This window comes from Bos javanicus, chromosome 22, assembly GCF_032452875.1.
Source record: "Bos javanicus breed banteng chromosome 22, ARS-OSU_banteng_1.0, whole genome shotgun sequence".
NCBI classification, from domain to species: domain Eukaryota; kingdom Metazoa; phylum Chordata; class Mammalia; order Artiodactyla; family Bovidae; genus Bos; species Bos javanicus.
Window position 1 is genome coordinate 43,598,577 of NC_083889.1, and position 14,055 is coordinate 43,612,631.

Here is a 14,055-nt window from a genome sequence, read left to right on the forward strand (position 1 = left end):
AGTTCTGTGTGACCTTTAAACCTTGGATTCTTTGTCTGCTGGGAGAATTAAACACAGTACTTAATTCATGGCACTCTGGAAATGTCAGTGTCATGATCCTTTGACATTTCATTAGTGTTCTGCCTGATAATTCAGAGCACAGCAGTGACCAGAGTCTTATCTATGAGAAGATATGGGAAGTTGGTTTTTATTATAATTTAATCTTGATATTTACTTTCTTATTTTAGTCCTATTAATCTATACCATTTGATTAATTGTAACATAGCAGACTACTGTTTCGGAGAAGGCAATGGCACCCCACTCCAGTACTCTTGCCTGGAAAATCCCATGGATGGAGGAGCCTGGTGGGCTGTGGTCCCTGGGGTCGCTAAGAGTCAGACACGACTGAGCGACTTCACTTTCACTTTTCACTTTCATGCTTTGGAGAAGGAAATGGCAACCCACTCCAGTGTTCTTGCCTGGAGAATCCCAGGGACGGCGGAGCCTGGTGGGCTGAGTCGGACACGACTGAAGTGACTTAGCAGCAGCAGCAGACTACTGTTTATTGTCCTTTTTCAATGAGAAAAGGCTATGTGTTGGGGATGTAAGTATTATTATTAGAAGCTTTTGAAAAGATCATTGGTAAAGTGGCATGAACTGATGAGCCTGCTTAACTTTTTAAGAAAATGCCAAACTGTTTTCTGCAGTGGCCCACCATTTTACATTCTTAACCAACAGTGTATGAGGGTTCCTATCTCTTCATGTCACATCCCTGCCAACATTTGATATTATCTCTTCCTTTTTTTCTTTCTAGTGGGTTTGAAATGATGGCTTTAATTTGCTTTTTCCTAGTGACTACTGATGTTGAGTATCTTTCCATCTACTTATTAGTCATCTGTATATCTTATTTGTGAAATGGTGGTTTAAATCTTTTGTCCATTTAAAAATTAGGTTCTTTGTCTTCTTTAGTTGTACGAGGTCTTTATGTATTTTGGACACAGGTTTTTCTCAGATACATGATTTGCAGATTTTTTCTCACCGTATTTGACTTCTTGTTTTGTTTTCTCAATGATGTCTTTGGAAGTGCAAAAGTACTTAATTTTGATGAAGTCTAGTTTATCAGTTTTCTTTATTTCTTTTATGAATTGACCTTTGATGTTTATCTAAGAACTTATCTAAGAACTTGTGCCTAGCCTAAAATCACAAAGATTTTCTTCTATGTTTTCTTCTAAAAATGGTATTGTTAGCGCTTATATTTAGGAACCACTCCAAGTTAATTTTTATGTATGATGTGGGGTTCAGGGTATAACATCATCTTTTTTTTGCACATTGATATCAAGTTGTCTTAGCATCATTTGTTGAAAAGACTGTTCTTTATCCATTGAATTGCATTGATACCTCTTTTTGAAAATTGATTGGCCATAAACATAAGGTTTATTTCTGGGCTCTTGTTTCTGTTTCATTGATCTTATTTTTATACCAGTATGTCTTGATTACTATAATTTTATAGTAAGTTTTGACATCAGGAGATATAAATCTTCCACCTTTCCTATTCTTTCTCAAAATAGTTTTGTCTCTTCTGGGTCTATTTTGGCTATTTGCATTTCCATATACATTTTAGGATAACCTTGTCAATTTCTGCGCATTGGGCAGAAAACAAAAAAGGTAACTGGAATTTTGATAGGAATATATTTGGTTACAACGGGGAATATGTAATCAACTTGGGGGAGAAGTGCCATCTTAAAGATACTGAGTTTTTCAGTCCAGAAACTTAGACTGTCTCTCTGTTGTTTAGATATTCTCTAATTTTTCTCAGCAACATTTTGTAGTTTTCAATATACAGGTGTAATTATGATGTTAGGTGTAGGTTTTTCATAGATGTCCTTCATCAAGTTGAGGAAGTGCCCTTCTGTTCCTACTCTGTTGAGAATGAGTATAATGAATTGGTGTTAAATGTTAAATGCTTTTTCTGTATCTGTGGAGATCATCATGTGGTTTTTGTCCTTTTTAATAAAGTATATTGAATTAATTGATTTTTTTAATGTGAAACTAACCTTACATTCCTTAAATAAATCCCATTTGGTATATAGTCCTTTATTATTATTATTATTATTGATACAAAGAAAAGTAAATACATTTTCCTGTTCTGTGGGTTGTCTTTTCACTCTCTTGATAGTATCCTTTGATGCACAAAACCTTTTAAACTGTGACGAAGTCCAGCTTGTCAGTATTTTCCTTCATTGTCTTTGGTTTTGATATCACATTCATGAAAATCCATTTATCTTTTAATTTAGGAGTATTGGGTATATTTCTTGGGATATTTTTCCTTTTTGCCCATTGATCTTGAGACCAAGACCACTGCAAATTTCTCCACAAGTTATAAAGCTTAACAGGTCTGCTTAGAATCCTGACTTTGAAAATTCAAGACTATCTAAGTGGATCAGTAAAACTGCAGAAAAAGGATGTTCTGTCCAATTAGCTGGGAGGGCATAGTGAAACTGAGATTTTGCTCCCCTGGGCCCAGAAGCTTGTAGCTTTATGAGAAATATATATGTGTGTGTGTGTGTATAGTTTTAATCCTGCAGAAAAATCATTCCTCCTGTTATAAAGGGATTACTGTACCTAGTTTTAATTCACCCAAATCCTATTAAATGAAGAAACATAATGCAAGGATAATGGTACTTAACAAGTATTCCTCAAAGAGAAAGTAATTCTACTACTGAATATTGGATCAAATTATAAACTGAATTTCTAACTAGAAATAGGGTTTGATGATTTCATGAAAGGTGAAACATTTCCCCTCAATGTAGAAGAGTCCACTTGTGGCTCAGATTGCGGTTGTGCCTTCCACTGTCGCCACCTGGTGGCAGTGTTTCTACACTGCAAAAGCAGAATTTGGGGCCGTACCAGGAAAAATAAAAATAAAAACAAACTTTGAATACTACAACTGCATATTAATTTAGGAGTTGCTTTCAATTCTGTTTACTCTTAAATGGTATTATGTTTGACATCATATTCAAAATGCTATTTTAGTCATGTTCCATATACTTAGCACAAAAGATTTTAAAGCTTGAGTGATGAAAAGGGAAATTTTAAAGTAATGATCAGTATTAATGAAATCAAATATCCATTTTATATAATTTACACAGGTTGTTTCTGTAATGTTGTTATAACCCAGTGTTGCTTTTATCCAGTTTCAAAGTACTAGAAATAAACTCTTAAATATCAATCGATGTTAACAAGAACACCTTAGCTGCAGCATCCCTGACTAATAAGTATTAAATAACAGCCAGTGGATTATCAGTCTTAGAACATTCCAGTTTTGTGATATGCAAAATTCAAATAACTACAAGAATCTTTATGATGTTTCCCTTCAGGTGAAATACCTAAGCAGGTTAAAGTGAAAAAACTGAAGAATCTAAAGACTCTGGATTCTAAACCTGGTATTGACTTTTACTAATTTTTAAATATATACTATATAGGTAAATGGGTCCCACTGCTTACCTTCTTTTCTTTTCTTTACTTCTTAGGAGTTTATACTTCTTATAAGCCATATCTAAATAGAGACGAAGATATCATAAAACAATTACAGAAGGTGATTACTTGCTCTTGTATTAATTTAAATGTTCTTACTCAGGTATGCAATATCCAGTAAGGTAATATGTGCTTTATGTGCAATCACGTGAAAAGAGGTCTCTCTTCTGAATGAATGCCTCATAAAAATCAGGAGACTAATGTAGCAGCAATTATGGGCTAGAAATATGGGGGCTTCAGCTACCAACTAGTGCTAGTCTTCCTGAAAACTTAGGAATTACAGTGAAAAAGTTATGGACTGTACTATGAGGTAGCTTAGTACCTGACAATTGGGATAGTTAGCATTTTTTTGGAAAATACATAGTATTAATACAGCAAGTATGAAATAAAGATAGTCATTGTGAGTTAATATTTTAAAGGATGGGATGAATATCTTATATTCTGTTCTAAGGATTTTTTAATAGGATATTGCATAGTGAATTTCACATTAAATTACTTCAAGATGAAGTTCTAGGGTTTTTTTACATCAAATAAAAGTCCATAAATTTTTATATCAGCTAAGCTTCTATAATCATTCATTATTTTCTATTCTCTGACACTAGAGTCTAGGTTCTCATTTTTCCCTCTTTTAAGGGTGTTCAACAGAAGCGTCCTTCTGAAGCTCAAAGTGTTATCCTCCGACGCTATTTTTTGGAACTGACACAAAGCTTCATCATTCCATTAGTAAGTTAGCATATGTATTTGCTTAATTTAATGACTTGTTGAAGAGCACATGATGTTTTTTCCATCCACCAAAACCTTATCTTAAATTGTTTTGGTTGCTTATGTGTGTAGTAGTTAAAATAGAGTTCTTTGCAAGACACCCAGACTCTTGGTTCTGGTAATTAATTGTGTAATTTTGATAAGTCACTTCCTCTCCTTGACTCTCAATTTCTTGATGTGTAAAATGTGGCTAATTATACTTTTGTTAAATACTTCTCAGGGTTGTGAATCTTAAAAGATAATCATTATGAAATGTTATATAATTACTGCATTTTGCAGCTTAAAATGTTCTACTGGAACTTCTTTCTCTGATATTATTTTCTTGAGCATAATTTGATATATCTGTTAGCATGTAGTTCTATGATGTAGTTCCTTATGTGTCCTGTTCATTATCTTTTCCTCAGTCTGTCATATAGTAGCACTCATTCAATAAATATTTATGAAATAAATGACTAGGTGATATGGTTATTCAGTGAAATTCAATGGAGCATCATGTTAAATTACTAAAAGATGCCTCACAGTATAAAGTAATAACATGATGTAGTCCTGGTCCGGAGACTGCATCAGAGAGAGACTCATATAGTTGCTAATGTAATCTGTCTAAGAATACTGTAGAAGGGAAACCTGGAAATCTTTGCTATTATACTTTGGGAAGAAATGTTCTCTCTGGGTCTACAGATGTCAGGTTATATTGTTCTATTTCAGTCTGCTTATTTAGGCAAGTGAACTTGACTGTAATGCTTAATTAAGAGCATGGGCTAAAATCAAGTAGACCTGAATTCAAGTTCAATTTGTATGAACTTGGGCAGGTTATTTAGCCTTTCAATGCTCAGTTTCCCAGTAATACCTACCACAAGGGATGGTTGCAAATATTAAAAGAGATCATGCATGTAAAATGCTGAGTAAACTTCCTGGCACACAGTTACTTGATAAGGTTAATTATTATCATTAAAAATAGATATTTCTGGAACTTCCCTGGGGGTCCACTGTAGTATAAGACTTCACCTTCCAGTGCAGGGAGTACAGGTTCAGTCCCTGATCCGGTAGCTAATACCCCACATGCCTCTTGGCCAAAAAGCTAAAACATAAAATAGAAGCAATATTGTAACAAATTCAATTAAGACTTAAAAAAAAAAAAGATAATGAAAAGTAGTTTCTTGGATTATCTTAAATTTAGTTAAATTTTTATTAAAAGTCTGACTTCTCAATTGAGTCTAAAGTTAGTGTATCTATTGAGAGGAGTGATGGTGTTGTTGATCTCCATTGAAAGAGCATATGATAAAAAACTAGGAAGCGTCCACTTTCTTTTTTTTTTTTTAATATTTATTCTTGGGTCTTCCCTGGTGGTCCAGTGGTTAAAAATCCACCTTGCAGTGCGGGGGACACTGGTTCGATTTCTGGTCTGGGAAGATCCTACATGCTGCAGGGCTGCTAAGCCCATGCTCTGGAGCCTGAGAACCACAACTGCTGAAGCCCGTGTGCTAGAGCTTGTGCTCTGCAACAAGAGAAACCACCACAATGAAGAGCCTGCACATCACAGCTGGAGAAAGTCCACACACAGCAAGGAAGCCAAAATTAAATAAAATGTTAAAAATACTCATTTGTTTATTTGGCAGGGTCTTGCGTTGCCTTCAGGATCTTTAGTTGCAGCATGTGGGATCTAGTTCCCTGATTAGGTTAGGGATTGAACCCGGGTCCCCCGCACTGGGAGTGCGGAGTCTTAGCCACTGGACCACCATGGAAGTCCCATGCCCACTTTTTTTAAGTAGGTCAGTTTAAACATTTTTGAAGACATCTCTGGGCAAGAAAAGCTAACCTTGACTAACTTTTTTTCCTTGGACTTAGGAAAGATATGTGGCGAGCTTGATGCCTTTGCAGAAAAGCATTTCTCCGTGGAAGGTATAACTATATTCCATTAAATTCCTATATCAGTTCTCTAACTACAATTAACTTCTGTGACTATATCCATTTTTAATATTTAAATTCAGTATGTCTTGTTTTCTAGAGTCCACCCCAGTTAAGACAGTTTCTTCCAGAAGAATTTATGAAAACACTTGAGAAAACAGGACCTCAGCTGACCTCTAGAATAAAGGGTGACTGGATTGGACTTTACCGGTTAGTGCCCCCCCGCTTTTTTTTTTTTTCTATTTCATCCATCTCTAGATCTTTATTTAAAAATGAAACAAAAAACTGGACTTAAGTATATTCTTTAAAAAAGAATTCATTGTTTCATGTGGTTTTCCTAGCTATAGGTAGAAAAGGTATTGAGGAAAGGAAGTTAAGTCATATCAAACTTTGTTTTTTTTTAATTTATTTTTATAGGCATTTTCTAAAATCTCCAAATTTTGATGGTTGGTTCAAGACCCGGAGGAAGGAAATGACCCAGAAACTGGAGGCACTCCATCTAGAAGCTCTTTGTGAAGAGGTTAGAAAACAGCGTGTTTGTGTGATGATTAACAGCTATTGAAGATAACTCCATAGGGACTGGAATGTTCTATTTTTATCCACTACTTTATAAATAGTAATAGCTAACTGTTCTAGATCATGTGTGATGTGCCGGGACTGTGCAGATGCTCGAAGTGGATAAAGTCTTTTACTCTTCACAGTTCACTGAAGTTGGTATGTTATGATCTGCTTTAGGGTACATTTGAGGATTACAAATTAAGTGATTTGCTTCAGATCACATCACTACTAAGTAGTGAAACCAGCAGTGTGCTCGAGCCCGCTTGCACTGGCTCACAAGAGCTACTTGTGTGCATCTTTTCCTAGTTCTGTATTCAGGGATCTCAGAATGGTAGCTTGAAATCAGCTACAGAGGAACACTTACACCACAGAAACTGGCAAAGCTACAAGCTAAGAGACTTTTCCTGGAGAACCGGTTGTTAAATAGCATACCACTGGATGAAGTTAGGATTCAAATCCAAGCAGTCTAACTTGATATCTTTTCCACCATGCCTTATTCACCTTTCCTAGTTATTATTAATACATTTTTTCCTGTATTTGGACTTTTCCACATTCTATAAATTGTCAGAAGACTATTTTAAGTTAAGCTACTTTTAAAAATATAAAGGATAGAGACTTCCCAGATGGTCCAGTAGTTAAAAATCCGCTTTGCAGTGCAGGGGACATGGGTTTGATTCCTGGTCATGGAACTAAGATCCCACATGCTGCAGAGCAACTGAGCCTGTGCTCCACAAGTGCCCTGCAATAAAAGATCCTACAGACAAATAAAATAAATTTTTGTTAAATATACAAAGGATAGTCTCAAAGTGTGTTTAGCTTGAGGTGGGTTAACCTCAGTTTTAACTTTCTAATCATAAACTCCCAGTGACTTTCAGAAAAAGAATACCATGAAGATAACCACAGATAAGCCCAGGAAGAGATTATTTGAAGATACGAAGTTTATATCCAGGAATATATTCATATTCACAATTATCTTAATGTTAGTTCATGTTCCTTATAAATTACTCACTACTTACGGGTGGGGGTTAGTATTGTATCTTAAGTTCCAAATTTGTTTTTCTTGATTGATCTAAAAGGAGCACTTCAGAAAGGAATTTCTTACATTTCTTACATAATATTTTACTTCCAAATATTAGACAGTCATTCTGGCTAACATCAAAAAGTATCTGATTCTCACTGTCTCATGTACAGAATTATTCTTAAACTGTAATGCTGTGTCTGGGTTAAAACCCTGTTCTCGTCCTTCCTTTCCAGTAGTTTTGCCTATTAAAAGAGCATGATTTCAATATTATTTTGAGTATTTATTCATTTGGGATTTGTTTATTCTTCTAGGACTTACTTCTCTGGACCCAGAAACACACAGAAGTAGAAACAGTGGACCTTGTATTGAAGCTAAAAAATAAGCTGGTATGTAGCCAAAACGGCCAAAGATCCATAGGGTTATTTTGCTCTCATTTGAGGTGGTAGTCTGTGATGTATCACAGAAGTAAATTTTTAAATGAGAGGACCTGTGATTGGTCGGTTGATTATGATCTACTTGAGTGACAAGTATTTTCAGTCCAGTGACGGTTGATGGTCACTGGACTGAAAATACTTGTCACTCAAGTAGATCATAATGAAGCCATATATATATATATTTTTTTTTTTTTTAGTTATTTACATGGAGTCTAATGAGCTTTACCGAAAACATTCTGACATATTTAATACCACATGGTCTGTGCTGGTATTATCTATGTTAGTATTACATAGAAGTTTTTTTTTTTTAGAAGTTTTTTTTTTAACTCAACAATCATACTGTTAATGTGTCATGTTCTTTGCTTTTTTTAAGAATGCTATGCTATGCTAAGTCGCTTCAGTCGTGTCCAACTCTGTGCGACCCCATAGACGGCAGCCCACCAGGCTCCGCCGTCCCTGGGATTCTCCAGGCAAGAACACTGGAGTGGGTTGCCATTTCCTTCTCCAATGCATGAAAGAGAAAAGTGAAAGTGAAGTCGCTCAGTTGTGTCCGACTCTTAGCGACCCCATGGACTGCAGCCCACCAGGCTCCTCCGTCCATGGGATTTTCCAGGCAAGAGTACTGGAGTGGGGTGCCATAGCTTCTGTTAATTCTGGTCTCAGTCTGAAGTTTTCAAATCTTTGACCATTAATCAAATCTTTGTCTGTTTATTTAGAGAATATACTGTGTTAATCCAGACACAAAAGATAACTTAAATGCTTCCCAAATGTTCCTTATATAGTTACAGGCTGACCGAGAGCATTTACCTGTGAAACCTGACACTATGGAAAAGTTACGGACACACATAGATGCAATTATCTTAGCATTACCAGAGGACCTGCAAGGCATATTGCTCAAAACAAGCATGACATGATATTTGCCAAGATTTTCCAGCCAAAAGGATTGTACACCATGAAGCATACTGACATTTCAACCAGATGCACAAGCTGTCTCGGAGTGGAAAATAGCGGTGAATGCTCGCTACAGGGTTGAAAGACTATACTGTATAAACAGACATTTTTAGTGGATTATTTTTAAAAACAGATATCTGTGGTGGTTCCACTTTAATACTGAAACACCGAAAGGCATTTCTATATTTTTAATCATGTTCTAAAGTGCTCTTATGAGAGACCTGTGGGGCCATCAGTTTAAGTGATTCCAAACTGCAGTGCTGGCATTGCAGGTATTTTTTTAAATTGGTGCTTCTTTGCCCAATCATGTTAAAACTCAGGGGGATATAAAAATAACATTCACACTGGCTGTCTTCTTAAGAAGAAGGAAAAGACTGAACTGTCAGACTGTAGTTAGAAGTGATTAATGCTTTTGTAGTGCCTTCCGTGGTCCTACATGTTTCACAGAAGCCCAGCTGCTAGTCTTGAAGCTTTTTCTTAACTTTATTATAATATGTAGTTTTTTATAAGGCGTTTTTTGAGTAATCATTGCTTAAAAATATATTTTTTGCCTCCTATTGTGTTTATTATTAGTGGCATTGGTGTTTTTTTAAACTGTCATATAGGTTTCATTTCATTATTTTCTATACCATTTTCAAATTTAATCTTAGTTTCACTGAAGAGAAGAAGGCATCTAATATTAATTATGGAAAAGTTTATTTCCTCTTATCCTTTACTAATTGAGCCTGAGTTAATTGGCTTGGATGTCTTTCAAAGACATTCTAATTACAAACCTCATAATCAGCTATTTTTATAAACTGAACTGTTCCTTTTTTAAAGGCATTTTTATACCTTTTGTGTGATAGTCATTTGAGTGATTCTAAGATTGATTTTTAGCATTATTTGTTTGGTAGGGTTTCCCCGCCCCCCCAAATTAATATTTCTCAGATTACTTTCCCTGCTGTTGACATGGGAACTTTTGCCTGAATCACTGTTGTATCTAAGCTAGTTTTGTTGTTGTTTTTGTTTGCTTCTGTTTTGTTTACAGTGTACTACCTTGCCAAAAATAGAAGATTGTGGTTTGGTAGAATAAGGTTCTTTCCGTTGGTGTTTGAATAGGAGTGTCCTGAAGAAGCCACTATTTAAAATAGGCATCCATGACATAGCACATATGTGAATTACCCTTTACATATCCAAATTTGGTTGTAGGTTGTAGAAGAAATGGCTTCAGGAGCTATCTCTTAGTCTCTATTAATATAACTCTTAAGGGCACTCCCAGCCTAAGAATGGGTCCTTGGTGTATGTAACTGTGGTCTTCTATCCAAATGTGCCCTTTTCTCATGGATGTAGGTCTCTTGAAGCATACCTCAAAGTCATGGAAAGAATACTGCATTTGAAAGAAGTCATTTGCCTTGGATCACATGAGTTATTTTGTGAAGCAACAGTTGTCCTCATGGAAAAGGGGCAGCAACTTTTATATGCTAAAGTATTTAATATCTTCCTGGGAAACCTTATTTAGATATAAATGGTCATCTTATTATTTTTCAAAAAGGCGTATTTTAATAATCCTACAATTTATATGCAGTTTGTGACCAGAGTTTGAAAGTGGTTAGTGTCACATCAAGGATCTTTTAAATTATACCACTACAGGATGTATCATTTCAAGTTTATTTTGCACAGCTAAAGAGTAGCAAAGGATGCCAGTTAGCATAATAATTGTATCTACATATTTACTATACTTAACAGAAAACCTAACACATACTGAAAACCATATCTTACTTACCGGGTTTATCTATTAATTTCAAATTATGTACTTGTAAAAATAACTTAAAACTGCATTGGGAACCTGACAAAGACTGAGTGATAACTTAATTTTTTGTGTGATTTTTAAAGTTGTCTTTTTTTTTTTTTTTCTGAAGAGACCTTGTTAAGATCTAAAACCTGCCATTTAATGTTTATCTTCACCTCACCAGCGTCAGAAGGAATCACTGCTTTCAGGGTGTTGTGTAATGCCTGTTGCCTTCTGCTTTCAGTGAAAGGGGTTTTGAGAAGGCATTTATGGTCATTACTGAAAACCTAATTAAAGGCCTTGGATTTTAAAGCTGTTGGATATTTTGTATTATTTCTGAGTAAGATTGGAATGCTTGAAAAAAATGCAGGGTAAATGGAACTTTTGCATTATGGGATTCCTTTTAGTTTCTAACTTATTTTTCTGAATTCAAATGAAAACCTTTTTCTGCTTACTTTATTATGAACAGGTGAATGCTCCATTTTATTAACAAATCACAGAATTAAGTGATTTCATATCTTTCCTACTAGTGTATTGATTTTTGTGAAGTGTTGTGATGAAAAAAATTTTAGCTTAATAATCTAGGTATTGTTAGATTCTCCATTTTCTGCCTTTTCTTTTTTTAACCTTAAATCTCAAATTTCATTTCTTTCTCTTTTTTGCAAGTAGCTAGTAAATAATACTATTCTTTGGATTTTATTTTTTAATAAAATATATTAGATGTTCCTCCTTCTTAAAGTTACTAGGTAACATCCTTCAAAGTAGACTATAAAATATGTTGGTATATTTAAAAGAAATGCCCGTTGAAATGTGTCCTTTTTTTCTCATTTGCTCATAACTTACCTCACTTGTTTTTATACACCTGAATTTTACTTTCTTCAAGCATAACTTTAGGGGAAAAAATTTAACTAACTTTCTAATATTAGTCATTTAAAAACAGATAGTTCAAGAAGAAAAACCCTGTTAATTCATAGTAATGACTAAATTATCACAAATAATTTAGCTCTTCACATATGCTACCTACAACTTGGTTCAATTATGGTATTTATTATAATATCAATAGAAATTAGCATTTGTTAATAGAGCTCCAAGAATTTTTTTTATTCTTTTTGTTTGTTTGAAATAGAGTTTGACACAAGATACAGAATCATGATTCCTAAAATTTATCCTGCATCTAACTAGTTTTTAGTAAGATAAGCTTAAGGTTGATGGTTGACTAAATGAAATAAGTTTATGACTTTTATTTTGCAGTTATAATACTGCCTGTCTAATGAGGCACAAATGAGAAAAAAAAAAAGATGGCAGTACAATTCTGCTATATCTTAGTCTTTCATGTTATTTCTGGACTTTTGAACACCAGCCTTTCTCTTACCCATTAGTTGAAAACCATGCTGCTATGCCTTTCTTCAAATTAAGATTAATGTTGTCTAATTATCTTAGGTCTCATTCCATTTTGCTAGTGTCATCACTAGGCTTGGGTTCTTTTGTTTATTTAATTACTTTTTATTGGAGTGTAGTTGATTTACAATATTGTGTTAGTTTCCGCTGTACAGCAAAGTGTATTAGTTATACATATATACATATCCACTCTTTTACAAATTGTTTTCCTATATAGGGCATTACAGAATATTGAGTAGCGTTCCCTGTGCTGTACAGTAGGTTCTTATTGGTTATCTGTTTTATATATAGTATTGTGTATATTCAATCCCAGTCTCCCAATTCATCCCTCCCCTCCCCTTTCTCCTTTAGTAACCGCAAGTTTGTTTCTTATATCTGTGACTCTATTTCTGTTTTGTAAATAAGTTCCTTTGTACCATTTTTTTTTAGATTCCATATTTAATTGCTATCATATGATATTTGTCTTTCGCTCACTCCGTATGGCAGTTTCTAGGTCCATCCATGTTGCTGCAAACGGCATTATATCATTCATTTTTATGGCTGAGTAATATTCCAGTAATCTTTCAAAGAAGGTATGTACCACATCTTCTTTATGCATTCATCCATCAGTGGACATTTAGGTTGCTTCCATATCCTGGCTATTTTAAATAATGCTGTAATGGCTCTTGGGGTCCATGTATCTTTCAGAATTATATTTCTCTCTGGGTATATGCCCAGGCATTGTATTGCAGGATCATATGGTAGCTGTATTTCTAGTGTAAGAAAGCTCCATACTGTTCTCCATAGTGGTTGTACCAAATTTACATTCTACCAACCGTGTAGGAGAGTTCCCTTTTCTCCACACCTTCTTCAGAATTTATTGTTTGTAGACTTTTTGATGATGGCCATTCTGACCAGTGTGAAGTGATAGCTCATTATAATTTTGATTTGCATTTCTCTAATAATTAGTGATGTTGAACATCTTTACATGTGCTTTTTGGGCCATCTCTATGTCTTTGGACAAATGTCTACTTAGGTCATCTACCGATTTTTTGATTCGGTTGGTTGCTTTTTTGATAGTGAGCTGCGTGAGCTGTTTGTGTATTTTGGAGATTAATCCCTTGTCAGTTGCTTCTTTGCAAATATTTTCTCCCATTCTGTGGGTTGTCTTTTCATTTTGTTTATGATTTCCTTTGCTGTACAAAAGCTCTTAAATTTAATTAAGTCTCATTTATTTTTTTAACCTTCATTACTCTAGGAGGTGGATTAAAAAGAATCTTGCTGTGATTTACATCAGATATTTTCCTCCAAGAATTTAAAGTATCTGGTCTTGTATTTATATCTTTAATCCATTATGAGTTTATTTTTGTGTGTGACGTTAGAGATTGTTCTAATTTCATTCTTTCACATGTAACTGTCTGGTTTCCCCAGCACCACTTACTGAAGAAGACTGTCTTTTCTTCATTGTATGTTCTTGTCTTAGTCATCATACCATTTCTGCTTAGCCATTAGAAAGCTAAACATCATGAGTCCCTTATCTTTTTTACTGTTTCTCATATTTTTCCATATCCACCAGGATGAATACTTTGTAGTATAAATTGCTTCTATATTTAGATGCTTTTGAAAAATAGTAACTTTATATTCTGGAGTTACCATACTTTCTATTAAGTGAGTGAAGGAAGCTATTGAAATGATTGATTTTTTTGGTATTAATTTTTATTGGAGTATAGTGCTTTACAATGTTTTTAGTTTCTACTGTACAGCAT

The 14,055-nt window shown here is 34.5% G+C and overlaps 1 protein-coding gene across 7 annotated transcripts in view; it reads left to right on the forward strand.

Annotated features, from left to right (window-relative positions):
* DENND6A (DENN domain containing 6A) overlaps positions 1-14,055 on the forward strand; it is a 73,349-nt gene that overhangs the window by 37,062 nt on the left and 22,232 nt on the right. For 3 of the 7 annotated variants that reach the window (XR_009732509.1, XM_061396568.1, XM_061396571.1), the window contains exons 13-19: positions 3,357-3,422; positions 3,510-3,574; positions 4,147-4,236; positions 6,121-6,174; positions 6,281-6,390; positions 6,598-6,700; positions 8,071-8,145. Coding sequence is in view for 6 of the 7 variants with exons in the window: in XM_061396568.1 (XP_061252552.1) it covers positions 3,357-3,422; positions 3,510-3,574; positions 4,147-4,236; positions 6,121-6,174; positions 6,281-6,390; positions 6,598-6,700; positions 8,071-8,145 (563 nt within the window). In the remaining variant the exon portion in view is untranslated. The other 4 variants (XM_061396572.1, XM_061396567.1, XM_061396569.1 and 1 more) reach the window with 4 other exon arrangements.